This window comes from Empidonax traillii, unplaced genomic scaffold (genome assembly GCF_003031625.1).
Source record: "Empidonax traillii isolate 1590-97213 ecotype Southwest subspecies unplaced genomic scaffold, ASM303162v1 scaffold22:size5013007, whole genome shotgun sequence".
Classification (NCBI taxonomy): domain Eukaryota; kingdom Metazoa; phylum Chordata; class Aves; order Passeriformes; family Tyrannidae; genus Empidonax; species Empidonax traillii.
In genome coordinates, this window is record NW_020955215.1 from 1,347,463 (window position 1) to 1,369,660 (window position 22,198).

At 50.9% G+C, this 22,198-nt stretch overlaps 2 protein-coding genes across 2 annotated transcripts in view; one reads left to right on the top strand and one right to left on the bottom strand.

Moving 5' to 3' along the window:
* Positions 1-9,012, top strand: part of NEURL1B (neuralized E3 ubiquitin protein ligase 1B) — a 49,391-nt gene extending 40,379 nt beyond the window's left edge. Inside the window, exon 6 of the mRNA XM_027901389.1 lies at positions 9,000-9,012. The gene's annotated coding sequence lies outside the window, so the exon portion shown is untranslated. The remainder of the gene's footprint in view (positions 1-8,999) is intronic.
* Positions 1-22,198, bottom strand: part of SH3PXD2B (SH3 and PX domains 2B) — a 69,077-nt gene that overhangs the window by 5,693 nt on the left and 41,186 nt on the right. The window contains exons 6-11 of the mRNA XM_027901403.1: positions 12,991-13,016; positions 6,215-6,349; positions 4,637-4,741; positions 2,542-2,659; positions 1,089-1,315; positions 133-182 (exon numbers count right to left, since the gene is read on the bottom strand). Coding sequence (XP_027757204.1) covers positions 133-182; positions 1,089-1,315; positions 2,542-2,659; positions 4,637-4,741; positions 6,215-6,349; positions 12,991-13,016 — 661 coding nt within the window. The remainder of the gene's footprint in view (positions 1-132; positions 183-1,088; positions 1,316-2,541; positions 2,660-4,636; positions 4,742-6,214; positions 6,350-12,990; positions 13,017-22,198) is intronic.

The following is a 22,198-nucleotide window of genomic DNA, read 5'->3' on the forward strand; positions in this document are numbered from 1 at the left end:
GCCCACCAGCCTGCAGAGACACACACCAGCAGAGCCAGGGACAGGGACAAGATCTCAGGCAAAGAGGTCCTTTTAGTGCCCTTCTCCCACTCCCTTTGCCATTGCTGCTCTCCTACATCAGCTGGCACTTACTATGGTGAGGTCTCGGCGAGGAGGTGGCCTCTGCCTCATCTTTGGTGACTCTGTGGAGGAAGAATTCCAGATGCTGTTGAGTTCCTGGCTTTTGGTCACATGTACGTTTGCAAAAGACAAGACAAAACAGAAAGGCAAGGACAAAACCTGCCCCAGGGGAAAGAAATACAAAGGAAGAATCTGTCTGCCTGGCACTCTGAGTAGTAGAGGTCACCCAGGTTTCAAGGGAAGGGAAGGGAAAGGAAGGGAAAAGAAACCAGCTTTCAGGTGTTGCTGGGAAATGCATCTGAGGTGACCACATAAAACTGCTTTTGCATTGCAGGACTGACCAAGAAGACCTAGCCTGCAGAGGGGTTAAGATCATAGAATCACATAATCACAGAACTGCCTGGATTGGAAGAGACCCTAAAGATCATTTCATTCCACCCCCTACCATAGGCAGGGACGCCTTCCACTAGACCAGGTTGTTCCAAGCCCTGTCCAACCTGGCCTTGAACATTTCCAGGGACAGGGCATCTACAACTTCTCTGGCAACCTGTGCCAGGGCATCACCACCCTCATAGGGAAGAATTTCTTCCTAATATCTAATCTAAACCTACTCTCTGTCAATTTGAAGCCATTCCTGCTTGTCCTTGTCACAACATGCTCTTGTAAAAAGTCCCTCTCCCTCTTTCTTGCAGGCTCCCTTCAGATGCCCCAGCGATTGAGAGGAGAGCATCTCCAGCTGAACCTGCAGCCTGGGAGGTGATCCCCGTTCCATTTGCTGACCTTCAGCAGATCCCTGGACAGTTCTGTGCCTGTGTCCACCCGTGTCTCCTTTAGGAGACCTTGCTGCAGGCATCACAGCCCCTGTAACCCTCTGCCTGCCTCACACCCCATCACCTCACTCTAAAGCCGCAGGAAGGGCTGTGCTCCCAGCCCAGCCACCACCCACCTGCCCCTGACCGGCCACTTACTGCGTCGGATGTCAGCGTTGGGCAGGGGGCGGCTGTCGAACCTCCCATCCCTCTGCCCAGCGAGCCCGTCCTTGTCTCGGCTCACCATGACCTGCTGCCGGGAGATGCCATCCAGATCCAAGGCACACGAATGAGCAGAGGAGCCCGGCCCCAGCTTCTGTGAGAACATGTCTCCATTCCCCTTTTTGAGGTAGGAGGCAGGGGCCCAGCCCTCCTGGCCCTGGTACCTGTGGGGGCAAGAATGGCAAGGTCACTGCACAGAGTCCCTGTGCTGCACCAGGGCTGTGAGCCCTACCTGGAGGAGCAACGCTCTGTGCTCCACCAAGTGGTGTGGAGCCATTGGACATCCCTGGAGCCAGAGCTCACATGTTGACTGAATGTACTGCCTATCCTGGGCAAAACGAGGTCACTGGTCCTTGGTGGCACGTGGGCACCTGGAGAGCTCCAGTCATGACTAATGCCCCCACACAAGCTGGCCACAGCCAGCAGCACAAGGGCTGGGAATGATGCAAAACCCCATTTTCTTTTCACCTCAGCAGTGGCAGCAGTTCAGGAATGAAGCAGGCTGGCAGGGGAAGCAAAGGGAAAAAGCAGAGGGCTGCTGCTGGATTGATGTACCTGGCCTTTGGAGAAGGCACAAGCCCTCTGCCTGAGCACCAGCAGCCTGGATCCCTTCCCTGCTCTAAAGCTGTTTAGGAGAGACACCAGCCCCGTGACCTGATCGAAAAACCACATCCACAGAGTCTCCCTGCCATGCCAGAGACTCTCCCCGCTGGCTGGGCTGCAGCCACTGTGTTCCAATGGCACCAACTACTGAGTTTGTAATAGCCTTTAGAGCTCTTGTGGCAGCTCTCCTCTGCCTAAACAGTCAATGGATGTGTTTCTGGGGCTTTGCTGCTGCCAAGACCACAGGTTCAATGTAAGGTTAAGAAAATTGCAGCAGTGCTCCCACTCCAAGTCCAGCCATTTTCTGGACCACAGACAAGAAAAGGAGCTTCCAGCAGAAAACAACTATCAGCTCAGGATGGTCTGGAGTCTTTGGCCTCAGCATACCCTGCACACAGCAGATCTGGCCCAGACAATGGCTCTTCTCTGCAGGAGCATCCGAATAGAGCCAGAGGATCCAGCCTGCCCCTGGGACACTCACTGGTTTTCCCATCAGCAGGACGTGATGTAACATTCTCACACCAGTTCCCTTTGCACTGCTGGGGCATGTGATGCTGTGACACAGTCCACCTCCCAGCACAGGAAATTAGGAAATTTTAGAGATTCTCAACCAAAGCTGTGCTTGAATATCAACTGGTCTTTGTAGGGATGGAGAGAAATGAGTTCTGGTACTCTGCCCTCCCCAGCACCCCAGACATGCCCTTGGGTACATCCCACACGCATTGGGTCTCTGCTTTGCACAGCTCCAGCTGCAGTGCCAGGGAAGAGCAAGAGGTAGGGACAGTACCTGATTTTCCACCAGCCCTCCAGGTTCTTCTGGATCACCACCACCACAGCTCCCTTGTCCAGGTTCATTTCATCCTGGTCCCTTGCAGTGTAGGGGTAAATAACGGTGTACTTCTCCTCTGTCAGAAAGAAAGCACAGTTTCATGGAGATACTGTTTCATGGAAACATGGACTCAGTCAAAAAATGGTTATAAAGTGCCTTTATATAAATGATAATTCTTGTTGTAATGTCGGTGCAAACACACAGATATACGCAACCATTCTGAAAAGAAATGACAGTGAAATATATTTCAAAACAAACACAGCTGCATTTGGAAATGTAAACTTCAAAGAGCTACTCTGGCCCAAGAAGTTGTCTGAAACAGTTCTTCCTCTCCCTTAGGACTAAAGACTGTCTTTTTACAGCTTGTCACAGAAGCTCTTCCATGTATCCATTTCAGTTCAAATTTCTTTCTCAAAGCCCTTAAAGAAGAACTGTCCTCAATAAGGGGAGAGAAACCCTATGAGCATCAGGGAGCAACTCCTCCCACACAGCTCTCAAACCACTCCACAGCAGCAGATCTACAGGAACTTCTGTGTTCAACAGCTGCATCCCCCAGACACTGGTTAAACCTGTGTGTGGAGCCTGGAGAAGAGTCTGATGTTCTGTCCACCAGACCAAAGGATGTTAAGCAGGGATATGGATGTTCTTCCCTTCAGGAGGAAAGGGAAACATCCTAACAGCCATGCAGACAACATGTCAGACAAACGGATCCATCCATCCACCCCTCTCCCTCACCTTGTCCTGTCCCCTCTGGAAGAAACACAGGGAAATAACTGCCTGTGCTTAAGCTGTACCACAATAGGGTGGAGGCCATTTGGCGAAAAATCAGCCTGCAGGTTTCCTGGATTTTTCTTCTGTGAGGAGCATAGCTCTGCAAGGGCCTGATTTCCCACCCACTTCATGCAAATGAGTCAAAGCAGAGAATGTCCTGTCACATTCAGCAAAACCAAGCTGGCTTTTCTCCTCCTGACTCCACCTGAGGCACCAATCCAGGGCCAGGGCTCAAAGTTACTTTTACAGGAACTAAGGCAGCAGTTGGAAGAAGTCTGAGTACATGTGCTGGGGAAAGCAGAAACTCCAGTCTCTGAATCCAAAACAAGCCTCAAACTGTGAGAAGGAACAGCTGACAGAGCAAAGGGATGTGGACATGAGCAGGCCTTATGGAATGATGAGGAGCAGGTATGGCACACACTGCGGACTGACACAAGCAGGGCTCATCACATGCAACGTGCACACAACAAGGCTCCAAGCACAAAACACGGGCAGCCAAGAAAGTCTCTATGAAGTCCACCTTGACCCCATCCACTGGTGTACAAGTCCCCAAGAGTCCGACGGCGGCCAACGTGCCTGGGCAGAGACCAGTATCTCCATGGGACTGGGAAGAGCATGTTGGGGAAGCAGGAGAAGGACAAGAGAGGATGTAAGGAGGCAGCACTTCAGGTCCAAGAAGAGACATGGCTGACACCAGAGAGTGGTATAGAGACTGTTCTCACCTGGAGCCCTCAGGGGCCCTTCCCCAGCCTGAGCCCCCCTCCCACCTCTGCCTGCCCAGAGGAGGGGCTGAGCCAGCTGCTGCACTGCTTTGGGCACACAGTGGTCACCATGAAGGATGTGCTCTCCAGGGGCATTTCAGATTTGCTTTAAGCAAAGGCTGCAACCTTGCTATTCCCATAATGTGAGCTCAGGCACGCTCTTTGTTCTGTGTCTGTTGAGGACACGTGATTTGTCCAAACACCTGGGCTTTGCTCCTCCTCCAGTGCAGGTAAAAGCTCCCTGGGGCCTAAAGGAGGCACTGAGGTGGCAGGAGCGAGCATTCCCTGGAGGTGCCACCTTCTGAAGAGGGAACAGGGAGGTCAGCAGTCACACTGCCAGTACCCAGGTGCCCCTCTCCTGCTGCAGCACTGGAGCTGCTGGGCAGGCAGGACCATTCTGGGCAGCACGTGTGGGTTTGTCCTTTCCCTGCCCAATTCAGGGAGGGTGATGCAGTGCTGCCAGGAGCTCTGAGCAGTTCAGCAGGAAGAAGCTGGAGTAGGTGCCTCCAGCAGCTTCTTACCTTCATCAGGCTGCATTGAGAACTCATCCTGGACTCCATCCTGGGCCTCCAGGCAGGTCGCTGGCACCCAGCCTTGCTCCTCCAATGTGCTCACAAACCACCAGCCTGAGAATAAAAAAAACAGCAGGTGGATCAGCCAAGGGCTCACATCAGCCAAAAACTCACTCCTCTCTCCAAACCACGAGTCTGGGGGGCTGTGACCCCTCCTTGCTGCCTACATGGGAAGCTGGAGTGGCCCCAAAGCAACAGAGCCAAGCACTATCCGAAAGGGAGCACAGACAGCAGCACGGGACAACTGCAGCTGAATGACATCAAAATGTACAATTCTCTCCCCAGGAAAAACAGGAGAGGATCTCAGAGTTGAATGGCTCCAGCCACCACATTTGCTCTACTTTTTTTTTCCCCCTTCATGGTTCATTTTCCCTCAGTCTGGGTCAGCAAGCCTGGGCTAATTAGCAGAGATGAATACCCTGTCTGCGAATCGATAGCTGACTCCTGCTGCGTTCGCCTTCTTTACATTTGTGGAAACAGCAAAATTGAAAAGCCACGAGCAACTGCAGGATTAAAACATGAGCTCTCCCAGTGGAAACCCAGCCAGCTCCACAGTGGCCACAAGCAATTCTGGGCCACCCTGTGTGTCCAATCAAAATAAGTGTGTGCTCCTCAGTTATTAAAAGCACAAGCTATTTGTGTCTTTAGGGGAAAAAAATAAAGACTGAGTATTATCCTCAGAACATCACCAGTGAGTCATTTAGAAAAACAACTAGATTGTTGGGGAGGGAATCAGCTACCTGCATGGGAGGGAATATCAGGGCTGACCTTTGATAAATAAATTATTTTTCATTGCTTTTGAACTGGCTGTGCTAATAGGTTTCATTTGCTTCAGGGTTGCTTTCATTTTTCTCATTCTCAAACACAGCTGCTGGTGCAACTGATCCTCTGGGGACTGGTTTTCCAGAATTCTAAAATCTTTTCATGATTTATCTCTCCCCCCCCCGCCAAATAACTTCAGGGAATGAATTCCCCTTTTCAACAAACTACAGAATTTGGGCCCACGACCTGACTCGATCCCTTTGCAGAGGTTAAGAGCAAGTTTAAGTTTTGAAGCAAGTGAATAGCTCGGCTGCCTGCCCCGCTGTGTTGGGAGGCAGGAATTGTGAATGCACAATGGGGGCTTTCATGGGCACCATGAGAGTGTCCCCCTCTGTCAATAAAACAAGCCTGCCAAGTTCAGGAATGGTTTTTGTCCTCAGGACCCATTGGCCAAGTTTTTCAGCACAAAGAAGCATAAAGTAGAGATGGAAGAAGATGGACGGTGCCTGGCGCTCAGCACATGGATAGTCAGACCTTTCCCTTAGAGACAGCTCTGAAGTCTTGTCCACACTCATACACACCAAAACTTCTTCCTCCACGTCCCACCTCAGCTCACCATCCAAGGACATCCCTGTGAGGTGCCTGGAGGCTGTTTTGTTTAAGGCCCTATTAGGAAAACACTGAGCATACAAGATTGCTATTCCTACCCCTGCTCTGCGACACAGAGCGGACCCAAAGCCCTCTGCCAAGCCAAACTCTCTGTACCTGATTCGTTCTTCTCAATGATATCCACCAACTGGCCCACGCACAAGCTGATCTCGGAGCTCTCCTGCTTCTGGTAGTCCGCCACCACGACATACTGCTCCAGCACCAAGGGGTCGACCGAGGCAGAGTCAGCTCCTGCACAGGGGGGACAAGAACCGACCCGTGTGCCAGGGTCAGCACAGGCCACCGCTCCCGAGCACCTGCTGGCCTGCAAGCAGCTCCAGGACACCCCGGGGACCCCAGCGTGACAGACGTGAGCCAGAGGCTTGGGCACAGTGAGGAGGAGAGAGATCAAACCAGCAGCCAGGTGAGATGGGTACAGCCAGGTGAGACCTTTCGCTTGCTGCCTACCTTCCTGCTCACCGACAGAGCCATCCAAGCAACCTTACCACCACCAGAGATGCTCACAGCAGCCTGGACCTGCTTTCAGAGACTGAAGGGGTTTGGGGGACCTTCCTGTGCACTGGCATCAGGTGTCCCAAGGCACAGACCAGCTCTGACCCCAGCTCAAAACACTCAACCTGCAGTGGGTTCTGCTGGGCTAAAGAGCCTCCACCCAGATGGAGGGTGTTTGTAGGACAGAGCAGCATCCCCTGTCCTCATCACTTGGGGTATTCAGTCACCTCGGTTTGCTCTGCTCTCTGCCCACCTCCTCCTGCTGCAGATCCAAATTTTGTGTCAGAAGAGGAAAAAAATACCCCAAGGAGGAGCAAACGGGCAGGACACACCGGGAACAAAGCCTTGCTGTGCCCAGAAAGAGGCCAACACCAGAGGAGAGCCGGGGGCGGCCGGATCGCCGGGTGCGGAGCCGGACCGGCGGCAGGTGGCACTGCGGGATAAGATCGGGATACCGGGAGCACTGCGGGATACGGCGGGACACGGGGTGCGCTGCGGGATAACGCCGGGATATCGGCTACACCGCGGGATACGGCGGGACACAGGGAGCACTGCTGGATATGTGGGACACTGGGAGCACTGCCAGTTCCCCGCTGTCGATGGAGGGGGCGGAGCAGGGCCAGGCTGGTTTGTGCTTTGCAAGCACATTTTCCATTAGGACAGAGCTCTGGATATGGATGTCCCCGGCTCGGCGCTGCCCGCTACGGCAGCACTGCAGCAGAGCTTCCCACTGTCAGTTGTCACTGCTTCAGAAACACGGCCCCACGTTTGTCCCATACACCGAGCAGAGCTCCCCTTTCCACACGTGTGCCCAGGGCTGGCTGTGTCCTGAGTGCCCATGGAGCACCCAGGGCTTGGCAGGATCAGACACAGACATTCCCTTGGGCTCAGCCTCCCGCTGAACCAACCACAAGGCACTCGGGTACCCAGAGCAACAGAGCACTTGTCCATGAGCCTCCAAAAGCCTCCAAGAAGCAGAAAAGTGTCAGAAGCTCTTGATCAAGACTCCCTTCCATCCCAAGCCCTGGCTTCCAACTGCCACTCTGCCTTGTGGCTTCGCTACCTGTCAGAGGAGGACACTATTATATCATCCTGTTCTCCCCTGGTGCAGTAAGATTTAATTAATACTTGCCAAATGCTCTGGAAATAGGAGAGTGTTAATTATTACAGCACAAGTGATACCAAAGAATCACACACCTGATCGCAGGTGTTCAGGCGAATTTAAAGGGCCCTTGTTTTACTCTGAGCCTCAAGGTTTGGGTCGAGGCAGAAATCACACCTGCCCCAGGCTCCAGCTGCTACAGCAGGCAGATGTGCAGGACAGTCAGCTCCCAGTCTCCGAGGGTGTAAAAGTCTCTAGAGAGAAGTGGTTCCTTGGAACAGTTAGGTTATATGCAGCAAAGAATTCAGACTATGTTATCACGAATAAGCTGCTGTGGGCAAGTGTACCAGCACCATGTGCTCCCTCATCACATGAGAAGCCTGAGCCTGACCAAAGATCTTTCCTATGGGGGAACGTGTTGCAGGGTATAGGTTCCTCTATAGGAAACCTGTGGGGTCATACCCATCCCAAAAGGGTATGAGTAGAGAGGGACAAGAGCTAGCAGGTCTTCAGGATTCCTAGGATGCTGCCTCACAGAGAAGTTCTCCTGTGCACAAGGTCACAACCTCTCCAGCTGGTTCTGAGAGAGAGACCACAACCAAGATTTAAATGAACAATGTGTTTTCAAGACATCTTCCTATTTAAAGGAAGAGGAGGCAAATTGTCTGTGTTAATCTACTATAAACAGTACTCTGCAGAGCTCCAGGTGGGCTGGCCAAGTGCAGAGGATCTGTTACTAAAGAAAGCTTCCTCCATACCAAACCTCAGAGGTGGGGCACCAGACAGAATTAAAAATAGCCCTCTAAAGTGAATGCTGGATGCTAGGACTATCTGTTCTACTAGCTCAATTAAAGGTTTGTATTTAAAGAGATCTGAGGATCTACCCAGCCCCTGAGAGAAGAATAACAGCTATAGGAAGAGATAAGTACTCTCCTTTCTGCCTCCCTGACTGTAATTACACCTGCTGCTCTGAGGCTATTTGTAGTTTCAGCAGCCAATTCTGGATCCTCCAATGTACCCATTAAACCAGCAACAGAAGTGGTGAACTGAGCTTGGAGGAAGAAGTAGGCGGTAATTTCAGGAGCATCTTCACCTGGCATAATCATCCTCAACCACAAAAATACACACTACAGTTAACAACAACATCCTGCATAGGACAGACTTGGGGTTCTCAAAAATAGCAGCGGTGTAAAGCTTCCCAGCTAAGCCAGGAGACAGTACTAAAGCTCTGCACCTGGGGAGGGGAGTAAGGACTGGTACAGTCCCACAGGAGAGTGAGTTTTGCAGACAGCTCAGGCAGGGGCACAGACTGTGCATCCTCAACACTCTGCACTTGTGAGACTGACACAAATGTCACCTAGAGAAGGGATGTGCCAGAAGACCACTGAGGCCCCTGACTGGACTTGCAGAACTGATGCTTGCTGAGGATGCAGCAGAGCCACTGGGGAGATGCTCAGAACATCCCAGAACCAACCCAAGGGCTGCTCAGCACAGTGACATTGCTCTCAAGACCCCGAAAATTGCTGCAGGTTTTGTTTGATCAGAGAACTGGAACATTCACCCAAGTGCTGTATGAGATGTACAAAGCCAGCAGGAAATTTCACAGACATGGGGTTACTTGTGACATTTCCAGCTTTTTCACTTTCTGGCTTTGCAAGAGCCAAAAGTGGGGACTTTGAGAGCTTGGACACTGGTGCCTCCAGGGGGGAAAAAAAAGCTCAGGACTGAAATCAGGGTGCACAAGTATTTGGTTTGGAAACCTGCCCTTGCTGTACACTCCAGCCCTTGCCTAATGCATCTTCCAAAAATGTCATACTTTGCTTAAAGTTTCTTCTCCCTACTCCTCCGCCTGTGCTGATCAGACCCAGAGCTCTCAGGACAGCCCCTCTTCTCCCAGACCTGAGGAGTTTGTGAAGATCAGTACCATGAGTGACTTTTTCACTGCTCTCATGTGAAATGGGCACTGGATGCTGCACTGTACTCTTTGCAAACCCTCTCATCTCTTCAGGGATTTTTCCAGAACTGGAAAATAATAACATGGGAATATCATTCACCAAGGGATTTTCAGAAAGATCCCTTATGGCTGCTGTAGGATTTGGGGGCTGTGTTTTCACTGCTTCTCATCAGACTGAATACTGTGGTTTGGGGTCCCTCTGCCATTGCAGGCATATTACACAGCACAACAAAAAAGACATGGCCACATAAGAAAGCATCTAACACAAAACTGGCAGCAGGGTATTTGAGATCTCTGCCAGCCTCCTTGAGCAGCTCCAACCAAATATAAACTCTGGAGACAGTTTCAGGTTCCCCTGCACTAAGTCAATGCTGCAACAAACCCATGACTCTCCATCTGTGCTTTCTGTTCAACTGTGAGATGAGGAGAGAACAGAAATGCTCAGAACAGCCTTGGGAACTGATATGATGACTACTTTTAGATGTATCTAAATCAGTGGCCAAGTCAGTCTTCAGAGTCCCAGGGAAGGAGGAATAATCCACTTCCTCCAAGCTCCAGGCTGAACAGAGCCTGGGCCCATGTCTGAGGCTCACAGGCACGTGGGATTACAAACACTGATAAAAAACCTCAGCAAAGAAAGCAGATGTTACTTCCAATGCTCACATACACGGTGCCCTCCTCTAAACAGCAAATGTCACCCGAGTCTCTTGGTCACCACAGGAGGCTGAGGGCAGGCAGCACTCTAACCCACTTCGCATCCCAGTGTTTGCTTAAATCCAATTTCCAAACAGGGTTTGCTTCTGGCAGGAGCTCAGAGTTCTTTCCAACACTCTCCTCAAGAGCAGTTCACCCCTTCTCTGGCAATGCTGGGAGAAATAAGCAATTGGGAAACTGCTTACTGGAAAATTCTCGTGATTTTTGTTTGTTAGCAGCTATTGGATGACCCCTCCTCAGGGAGATCCTGGATTGAATGAGCGTTTTTTTGTGCCTTGCTGTGTATTTGTTACCTCAAAGCAGGCCTGGCTTGAGGACCTGATGAACATTTGCAAGGAGCTGGGGTGACAGCAGCAGAACCAAACTCTGTTTCTGCTGCCAGAAAATGCAGGAGAGTGAGAGGAGTCTCTGAACGAGTCTGGCATGAGGCACTGACCCTTTCCAATGTTACTGCAAGCAAACACCTTTCCCTGATGGCTCCTGCACATGTGCCAGCTGCCATGGGCAGAACATCAATCATATCCTGCCCTGCCAGCACAGGCTATGGCTTGGTTGTTACCCAAACTCTTACTATTCTCTCCCTCTCAGTATTGTCAAGTGAACAGCATCCCAAAGAGCATTTTCTCTTTGACTTTAGCAACATCCCTATGTTCCTTAGAAACCCACCATGCCAAAGGGATGGTGGAGTGAAGCTGTCTAAGAATGCAGTGGGAAGGATGGAAGGAAGGATGAAGCTGTTTACACGAGCAAGAGAAAAGTTCCTGCTTCTTTAACAGCCAGTGTCCTTAAATTGAATTCTGCCCTCAAAGAACTGAATTATGCAGCAGAAATTTTCTTCCTCTTCTTCTCAACCCTAGAGATGCCTTCTCTTCTCTTGGCTAATGTAAGTGAACAGAAGTAAAAGTGATCTAAGCACATACTGATCTCATAGGGAAACACAACACTCTTCCCTTACTCACCAAATGTTCCTGCTGAGGCAGCACACAAGAGAAGGTTTCAAGATGAGGGAGATTCTTTTACATTTGTTCCACCAAAAGAGAGGAGAAGGAAAATATTTGCAGCCTGTTTTTGTCCCCACCCACAGCCAGATGCTTCTCTCTGCCTCCAAAGCTAGGTGAAGTCCCACTTCAGAACAAGAAAGTCAGTACTGCAGTCTGTGCTTGCAAATGGCCCATAAGAGCTTTAAAATGACCATCCCAATGTCCTGACAGAGAGCAGTCAGAGCTTGAGTAGAAAATGCTGTCCAAATATTTAACCCTACTTGTAAAACCCTGTTAGTCCATCAGGAGAGCACCCAACTACAACCTGCCTGTGAGAATGGACCAAACCCAGGAGCCACTGTTCAAGCCAACATCATCAGAGCTCTCCATGTGCATCCTCCTACAACTAGTCTCAGTTAAGACACGGGGACACGAGCTCCTGAAGGAGGGATGGCCTGCAGGTCCAGTGGAAAAAAAAGTGGAATCAAGTCTTTGAGTCTCCCCTGTACTTCTCTCTCCTTCAAGAGGAACCCACTCACCTACAAGTGAATTTGCTTACACAGATTATGTCAGTGCCAGCTCTCTGGCCAAAATCCTTTCCACCACCTATTTCAGTAGAATCTCCATCCATCCAAGGCTCAGAATTTCTTTCCTGAAGAACCTCATACTGTTTTTAAACCTGCAGCTTCAGTAGCTGAAAGACATCTCCCTAATCCACAGATCAAAGGCTCTTCCACTCCTTTCTCCTTCTCTCTATAGGGAGCTCAGATAACCACTAAAACCAACCAACTAGCTTTTCAGAGATGTTTCCCTCTATGAGGAGCAGGGGTAGAGTATCCCAGCCCCGACTGTCTTCCCAAAGGCTCCCAGACGGTGCCATCACAAAGCAGAACCTACTGCTACTGCACTGGGAGACTTTCAACCTCACACTGATCACCAGGCAGCTCAGATACTCCTCTGGATTTTCGAAATTTTGCATCCCCATCCCTGCAGACCTTCACCCAGGACCTGTGGCACATCCCCTGCACCAAGAGCCAAGCCCCAGCCCCAGCCCCAGCCCACTGTACCTCGGCTCCGCTACTGCCCCGTGTCCACCAGCCACCACAGAAAGCTACGGGGCATGTGACAGCCTCTTGCAAGGGTCTTGCCCACCCAGCCTGAGCAGGTGTACCCCCAGAGAAAGGCAAAGCAAAAGCAAGGGCCAGGCAGAGAGCAGCTGTTAGTACCTCTCTGCAGGAAAGAGGCCGTTCTCTGGATAAACCCTGATGAGGAACAAAACCAACGGGAGACAAGGCATGAGGCGGGGAGGGAAATATCTTGGGGGTGGCAGCAATGGTGGCAACAGCTCAGCTAATGACTGAAGGGGGAGGCCAGCACAGTGTAGAGAGCTGTGGGCATCTGACCCACCTTTGGGAGCGCGACGGGAGGCACAGGGGACATGGGATCAGGACTTGGAGGCTGCAGTGAAATCCCAGGTGGATGGAGGGGACACACTGTGCTGGGAAGCCCCACAGGGGAGCAAAGCAGGGGCCTGTCTTGCTATGGGGCCAGGCCCTTGCCCTGTTCCAGGAGACAGCTGTGGGGTAAAGGAGGAGTTCGTGTAACCAGCAGAGAGGAAAGGAGTCCTTACCAGACCTCTTCTTTCCAATGGGCTCCCTGAAAAAGAGAAGGAAGAGTATCAGCAGAGGAATGGGACAATTGGGTTGTTGGTCGGGTGGCAAAACACTCAGGAAAGCACAGCAGTGCTTGGCCCTGGTGGGGCCACTGACCTCCCTCAACCAGCTAATGTCTCCACGGGTGACATGGGGCACCACCCACCCTGCCAACAGCCCATCTCTCCCCTCCTTTCATTCAGAAATTAATGTTTTGTCTTTCCCAGGGGGAGCCTGGTTTTCTGGCCTGGTCTCCTTGGTGAAGGTGGGTGGACGGGCATGATCAGGCAGCAGAGGCAGGAGCTGGGGAAACCAAAACTGCTCCCAGCACAAACCACAGCTCCCACAGAAATGGGTGCCAGTTTGAAAACAGACAAAGAGGGAAATACTGAAGTTCCTCCATGTCCCATGCATCTCTCAGGGACAAGGGTGGGGAGTGGAGGGGAAATCATTTATATCCCAAAACAGGACAAGTCATTAAAGTGTTGTCGAAAGAATGAACACCAGACTGTGCAGCCCTCAGGACAGAGCAAGCAGGAGCTGTTGGTGGTTGTGAGGAGGCAATGAGGGAGCTTCAGCCCAAGTCCTTTCACTTTGGCTTGTCCACTGACCACACCACTGATGAGATGGGTTAGAAACCACTGGTCCTGGGTCCCTTCTCTGACCTGAATGTTGCCAAGAAACATGGTCGCTGAACAGCCTCAAACCCAGGGCACAAACACAACTCTCTGCAGGCACAATGAAATCCAAACCAAGGAAAATATGGGCCCAGAGAAACATAAAAAACCTCTGAGTAACAAACTAAGACACCCAACCACCCTGAAATCCAAACAAATGCACCAATCCTGTTCCCAGCCCAGCCACAGCAGTCCATGCTGCTACAAAAGAGCTCTCAGCACTTTCACATAATTCACCACTCTGGGCTTGAAATGCTGGGGTACCTTGGGCTGATGATAACCAGCTCCCTCATCACTTACACAGGACATTGCTTTCCCCACTCCTCAGACTCACATGTGTGACTGGTCAAGACCATCTGACTGAGACAAAATATTCTGGTACCAGGAGATAATACACTGATTCTTGTTAGTTCCAGGAGGAGGAACAAGCACAGAGCAGGGATTAGAGTTTCCGAGGAGGAAAACATTCTGGTGGTAAGAGGACTCTCCTCAGAGTTTGAGCTGCCTGACCACTGCTTGGAAAAGTAGCTGGACCAGCCCAGATGGACCCCAGAGCCCCTTTATCTGCTTATCATGTCCACTGGCAAAACTCCCCCTCCCTCCTTGTTTTCAGGCTATGCAGAGAAATCCCTCCATGCTCACTGAGAAAGCCAGAGCTGGGCTATGCTTCGTTCTCTTTCAAGCTTATCTGCATTTTCTGACTGTAATTACTGTAGCCATTTTATTCCCCTAGAGCCATGGGATGATGTGGGGACTCAGCTGCCTTCAAGGCCCACCCGTCCTGGGAATGTGTTCTGCTGGCAGTGCCTCCTCCTCCCAGTCCGTCTTTCCCTCTGCACCTTAAACCTCTGGTACTCATCCATGGAAATACCAATCAAATTAAATGAAATGCAACAAAGATGGACCAGAAACAAATGGGACATTGTTACCTAGAAACTGTAGAGTGTTGAGTTCAGAGACCACAGACTCTGCAAAAACCTGACTGCCATGTCCCAGGTGCAGAGACCAATGGAGGAATCTACTGGACAGAGCATCCCAAAGACATTTCTAAACTGCATTGCAGAACTAAATTAAAATTTATTAATAAGTCCCATTAAAGCCATCCCAGTTCAATGGTACAGCAGGGAAGGGAGGCAAAGCAAGGCCAGATGAGCCCACTGGAGATCAGCAGGTGGGCATGGCACCCTTGTGCTGACTGGAGGGTGCTGATGGAAATAACTGTTGTTTTTCCCCTGCCTTCTGCTAAACCTATTACTGTAACTCATCCCCCTGTTTCCTTTCACCGGCTGCTCCGTCTGAGCAAGGGGGCAAGGAAGGAGCTGCAATTTCACTTTGCTGCTGCGTTGTTCCTGGCAGGGTTACAAAGAGCTGCAGGTCTGAAGACCAGCAGCCTCAGCCCACCACCTCAGAGAGGACAAGAGCTCAGACAAGGCAGGAAACAGCAATAAACTCCCAGCAGCATCTCCTCCTCCTCCGATCCCTGTGGACCAGAGAAAGGCACGCACCAGAGCTTGCAGGCACGGCTTCCTGGAAACTGGAGGCTCCAGAAGAAGGGAAGGAAAGGCCACTCTGCTTTCCACTGTAAAACTCATTTAGCTCCAACCCCCACACCAGCCAGGCTGTGCAGATGAACCAGCAGCCACAGCACAATTACAACGCACCAACACACAGCTATGGCTGTGTGCCACCAACCAGCCCCACAGAGCTTCCCAGGTGCTAAAACTCAGGAATGGTTCTCCAGCTGCTTTCCAGAACCTTCCCAGTGATGGCAAGGGTTCCTGTGTGCCTGGAGTCTCACTTAAAGCTCTGAGCCAACAGTACAGTCTCAGTGGGCTCAGTTCAGTGTCCTTCAAGAATCTAATAATCCCCTGGAGCAATCCTGAAATTAAACTTTTGCACATGGAGAACTCTTAGCACCAATTAATAATCCCCATGGCACATTTTTTTTTTTCTTTAAGAAAAAGAGGATCAGGTTTCTCAAGCATCTTCTCTAGTGTATCAGACAGCATCCCTCTGGATCCAGGGATGGGAAGGAGTGAGGTTGGGAGCACAAGAGTTCTACAAGGGTGTGAGGCAAAGCAAAGAGCTTGGGAGGCAGGTTGAGAATGAACACAGAGATTTTGTCCTTCAACAACATGTAAGTGAACTGTTAAAGTATTTACTTTAGGATGCTGGGGACACTGAAAGTCTGCATGGACTTACAGAGTCATAATTCAGCCAAGAAATGTTAATTAAGTCTTTAATTATAAAACCAGGTAAACCCTAAAGGCTAGAACAGTGATGGAGAAGAGTTGTTACAAGCTTGCTTGGCTTTAAACTGTTTCCTAAGGCATGTTTGGTGGCTGCTAGCCCAGGCAGGGCCCTGAGCTGCAGGGAGGTGGCCCTAAGGTTGCCATGTAGAAAAGCCTACCTTGCAGTGGGACTCATGGGAGGAAGGTGCCCCAACATTTGGCTCAGGGACCTCAGCACCATCCCTGCTGCCCCACAGCCCTGGCATAGGTGAAGGACACTGGAACACTAATGGAAGGAAAATAAGTCCAGCTGCGGCAAAACCACACAGGAGCCACATCAAGATGAGACGGATCTGAGGTCAGCATTCCCAGAAAACATCTCCTGCATAAAAAAATTCTCTCAATAAAAAAAAATTCCTTCTGCAATACAGTAATGCCACCAAAATAGCTGCCAGGAGGTAGTTCATCTTCTAAGTATTCCGAAAGCTTGGAGATATTAGAAAAATTTATGCAGGTGAGAGAGACTGAGAAATGGGGGTACAATAGAGCTCTTGTTTGGGAGAACTGATGTTTAGCAAACGCTCCAGCGAGCTCTGAATGGAGCCCCTGTCCCCACACTCCAGTGCCAGGGCTGCCCCTGTGTTTAACCACTGGAGAATCAGCCAAGCTGAGTCCTTGGGCTCAGAAACCTGCCCTGTTAGCACAGAAAACCAAGTCCTCTGCCCATGCAACTGGCACAAAGTGTATTTTTGCGGATTGGATTCAACCCCTCTGGTATTTCTGTCTGCTGTCATCTAGGAAAGATAGTTCTGAGCAGAAAGGAAGGAGATGGCTATTTTGGAGCGGAGATCCTGGTGAATCTGCACGTAGGCATCAGGAGAACCGTGAAACAAACAGCTCAGTATACAAGCTGTAATTTGTCTGGATAGCAGGGCATGACCCAAAAGCCACATATCCAAACCAAAAGCCATCAGCACGTGGATTTCTAGCTGACCAGCAAAAGCTCCTGGAATGGCTTCCTCCATGGGGCAGCCACTCCATCCTGGGGCAGGGATATGAGCCTCCCCTCTTTCTAGTTCATGACCCTATTACTCCCCAAACACCACACAAAGGTGATGAGGAAAACTTTTGCTCCTGGCACAGCTCAACTATGAGGAAAGGTAAGCACACAAAAAGCTACAGGGAAGCAGGAAGAAAAGAGATTTGCTTATGGAAGATACTGGCTACAAGTCTACACTTCCAATTTATGCAAACAAGGAAAAGGAACAGCTTTTCCCCTTGTTCTAATGATGGAAATATGCTTCTGTCATTCATCCTCTTCTGGCACTTTGGACCAAACACAAATCTTTTACCCACAATGGCTGCCAGTACCATGGCCCTAAGCAGAACCTTTCATAGAATCATAGAATGGTTTGCATTGGCAGGGACTGTAAAGATCATCTCATTCCAACTCTCTGCCATGGGCAGGGACACCTTTCACTATCCCAGGTTGCTCCAAGCCCCTTCCAACCTGACCTTGGACACTTCCAGGAATGGGGCAGCCACAGCTTCTCTGGGCAACCTGTGCCAGGGCATCACCACCCTCACAGGAATAAACTTCTAATATACAATCTAAACCTACTCTCTGTCAGTTTGAACCCATTCCCCCTTGTCCTGTCACTCCAGGCACTTGTAAATAGTCTCTCTCCATCTTTCCTGTAGGCTCCCTTCAGGTACTGGGAGGCCACAACTGGGTCACCCTGAAGCCTTCTCTTTTCCAGGCTGAACAAACACAGCCTTTCCTCGTAGGAGAGTTGCTCCATCCCTCTAAACATCCTGGTGGCTCTCTCTGGACTAGTTCCAACAGATCAGTGTCCTTCCCCCTACAAGAGACAAGTTGGCCCAGTCAGATCACATCAGACTTGAGTCTCATTTTAGCCCAGTTCTCCATTCCCTGATTTATAGGGGCTGGTGCCTGCCCTGATTCCCTGTCAGTGTCCATGTGGGAAGCAATCTACTACTGTGACTGCCAGTGCCACCCCCATGTCACTGCACAGCACCAGGGCTTCGAGGGGTTACTGACAGAGTACGTGAGGCTGCTGCAGGAATAACCTCATTAGCAGCACACCCTTTCCTCATCTGGTCTGCTCCCACCTCATTTCCAGGCACCTTCCAGCCCAGATGGCACAGGCAGCCCCCAGCACTGAGAGCCCTTTGCTGATTCAGCAGCAGCTGGGATTCAGCTGAGCCCTGGGTCCTGCCCATCCCCTGCTCCCTCCAGTGATGCTTTCCCTGGCAGGGAGGAGCAGGGTTACTCCCTCTGCACTTGGTCCTCCACCCCAGCAAAGAAAATATACACAGCAGCGGAGCTGAACCGCCCTTGAAACGCCCCAAAATCCTCTCCCTCCAGCCAAGGGATATTTGGCAGAAAGAGCAGGAAGGTGAGTTGTGGATGTGAGCTCAGAGGGTATCCAGGGATACAGAAAGGAAGAAAATAGTTTTTAAAAGCTGTGCCTGTGCCACCACTGGAAAAAAAAAAAAAAAGGTTCACAAGGCAAAAAGTTCAAACCAGTAACTTTAAGTGTCTTATACCTGATGGGCTGCTCAACTACCAAAAATGAAACAATGAAAGATGCTTTGAATTGAAGAGGTTTCTCCTGTTATCAGCCTCTGGGAAGCAGCACCAAGACGGCCCCTTCCCCACCAAATCCCACTTGTAACTGTGGGGAATGGTTAAATAACTACTTAGTAATATTAACAACTTATTAATAACTACTACTGTATTGCTTATTACAGAGTTAACCTGGGCTCCCTCATGTTGCACAGCCGAAATTCAGCTGGCGAGGAGAGCGAGCAGCTGAATGCCTTGACTCAGCAGTGGCTTCGTGCCCAGCCATTCAGACTTCCCCAGCCTTATTCCAGAAACTCTCTGCTGCGGTTAAAAACAGCTTTAAATTGAAAAAGGGTGGATGGGAGGTAAGGGGAGGCGTGCACAGCAACTTCCCACCTCAACAGCCCGACATCCTGCTGCTGGTCAGACCTGCTGAGATACGTGGGGAGCAGGAATTTGATGACTCCTCTTCTTTGAAAATATAGGGCTTCCATCCAACATTGAGGAGAAAAATCCCACATCCCCCCAGATTGCTAACTTTCTGGAGATTTTTTTTTTCCTAACCATTTCTCTTCTCCTTCTTCCCCTGCCCCCTTTGCACTGCTCAGTGGAGTCACCTCTTCCAAAATTCCTCCAAATTCAGCCTCGCTCTGACAAACCACCAGGCAGAGGCCGTTGAGTTATCCCAGTCCAGAGCTGGCTGGATAGGGATCCACATCACAAAAGCCACCAGTTGTCACTGCCAGTGGAAAAACTGCAATCTCCCTCTGCTCTCCTGTTTGAAGTGGTCTCTCTGGGCAGGAGTACACAGGAAAGTTAGGGATGAGGAAAGAGGGGATAAAGGAAGGACTTCACCTCCCTCTTCCCCCTCCCAACTGCTGGAGACTCCTGTCTCAACTACACTTTTGGCTGTGACGTCCCACACAACTGGAAGTGACGGCAGAAGAAGGAGGCACAAAGTCAGTATTTGACCCTGTCCCTCTCCACAGGACAGGCTGGGGCTTGTAGAACAGGCAGGAGATTGAGAGGGGCTGAGGAACTCAGCTTACAGGGATGGGATCCAGCAGTGACCCGTTTGTGTTGGTGCTCCCAACACCAACACAGGAACACTGAAGGGAGCTGCCCTGCAGGAAAGCAGAGAGCCCTGGCTTGGCCCAGAGAGAGCTCCGGTGCTGGGGAAAGCAGACACCACAGGGCCCTGGAGACAAATGCATGGGCTGTCCAACCTCCTCTTTCCATTCCCAAACACTGCCAGATCCAAGGACTAGATTCACCCTTTGCAGTTAAGTCAGAGCTCCACAGACTGCAGCCAACTACAGCCTCTGAAAGGGGATTGACAGCCTGGGGTGATGCGAGTTAGGGGGACCCTCACTTGCACCCCAGACAAAGCAGCACTCAAAGGCACATCCCCTTCAGTGACGTGAGCTGCCACTCTTGTGGGCATGCTGGGACCAGAGGTGTCGACGAGGGAAGCCAAGGAGGGGATAGGGAGCAGGAAGGTTCCCAAACCAACCACGGAGCCCTGAGAGTGGCTGCTTGGCTTGGCACCGAGCGTGCTGACCAGCTTTTTTTCCCTCCCTCATTCCCGCCTTTCAACCACCCCAACATAAAAATCTGCCTTTTCCCTTTTCCCTTTTTTTTTTTTTTTTTTTTCACTCCGTTCATGGCTTGGCTCCCTTTCAAATTCCCGGAGAAAAGTATTTATCTGCTGGATGAATGATGACATCCGGCCAAACCCCAGACACGCCATCACGTCTGATCCAGCCCAGCCGTCTATCACAGCTCCCATCTCGTTATTGGTAACCTGGCGACCTGCCAGCACTCGGGGCTCGGGAACGGGCTCCCACCAATCTCTCCAGAGGAGAGAGAGTCAAGGACTTTTATTAATTAGCATTTTGAATTGTAGCGAATAAATACCCCTCTGGCATTCAAAATGGGATGGGGAACACAGTAGAGATGTCCTTGAGATGCTGTAGCATTTTGCTGCTGGAGGCAGATGGAAAAGAGTCACCCAGTAAGCCCTTCTGTGTGCTGCAAGCTTGCCTGCCCTCCCTGGAGAGGAGCCGGCCAGGGGGAGGCAGCATCTCCTCCTCAGAGAGAATCAGGCAGCAGGAGGGAGCAGGACCACTGCTGGATTCAGTGGTGCATCACCTGCTCGTCCACCCAGCTCTGCAAAGGAGCTGCCAAGTGGTGCTGCATGATGCTGTGGGATGTCCCTGAGGACAGACCCCACAACACAAGCACTTGCTTGGGATTTGGTTTCAGGCTGGTGCATCTGCTCCCCCTGTTCCTCAGACCCAAACCAGGGAGGTGGCACTGATTGCTGCAAGGATAGAGGGTTGGAAGCTACAGCTTCAAACACAGCCAAGCACAGAGCTGCACCACTCTCAGCACACAAAGGTCTCCCTCCACACTGGAATGTGCTCCTTGTTCTGGCCACAGCTCACACTCTGACTGGTTTCTGGCTCAGCCTATTAGACAAAATAAAGACGAGGAAAATGGGTGCAAAACTGAAGCTGCCCTTCATTCCACTGTGGATGAAGGTGCCTCAGCTACAGGAAGGTTCCAAAGCTGACTCCTATTGCAAAGCAGCTCACCACCCTCACTCAGGGCTCAAAGATGCATGTACAGGCAGCAACCCACATCCCAAAGCAGCCCCAGGGGCTGTTAACCCCCATTATATCCTCCCCCCCTGCTGTCCTTGGCAAGCTCATCTTTCCCCTGTGTTTCTCTCTTGCCCCTGAGGTGACGCCTTCCCTGAAGAATGACCGATGGGGTGGAAGGTTAAGTGGTCAGCAATGGCTGGGCAGGACGGATGAGAGCGTCAGCTGACAGCAAGCAATTAGTTAATGGGCTCTGGGGCCCTCAGACCAATCTCATCAGTGACCACGAGCTGCAGGAGGAATGATGACAGGCCAGGCGAATAGAAACAGGAGCCAAAGGAGGAAAGTAGGGATGGGGGAAGGGGAAATTGTGAGAAGGAACAAAAATAATCAAAAACCCAGAGAGAAGATACAGTCCACACAAGCATGATACTTAGCTGGAGACCTGACAGGCTCAGTTGCTGCTCAGAAGACAAAAACAAAATGCCTTTATCTACCTCCACACCCTTCCAACACAGAGTGCTGTCAAATCAATTTACTGCCTTTTCTCTCACAATTAATCAGGCCTCCTCCATTGCTCAAGCCCTGGTAGAGCCATGCACCGTGTCACATGCAGCATAAAAAGAGAGCAGCATAGCAGGAGATGGAGGCGGCTGCTCAGATTTATGCTGCTTGTGATTAGTAAGAGATGGGTGGCTCCTGGCCAAAGCAGCTCATAGTCACAAGACTTATAACCACACAGAGTTGCGTAAGGCACGCAAAATTCCCTGCAAATGTTCCTCAGTTTGCATGGAAAGACTCTGGAGCGCTGGTATGGATGGGGCTCATGGGCAAGGCTAAGGGAAAGAGCCCTTCAAACCAGGCAGAGGGTGTTAGTAACCATGTGAAATGAGGCTTTTCAGACTGACCATGTTTCTGAAACTGGTATTTGCAGGTAGGAAGTGGCTCAGGAGGAGACCAGCACTTCATGGGGTCCCAGAGAAGTGTTTCCACTTCCCCACTGGAGGAGGCTAAGACAGGAGTTGGCTGACTGGGCAGAGGTGTCCACCTCGAGCTGCACAGCCCATTCTCCCTCTCCAGGAAAG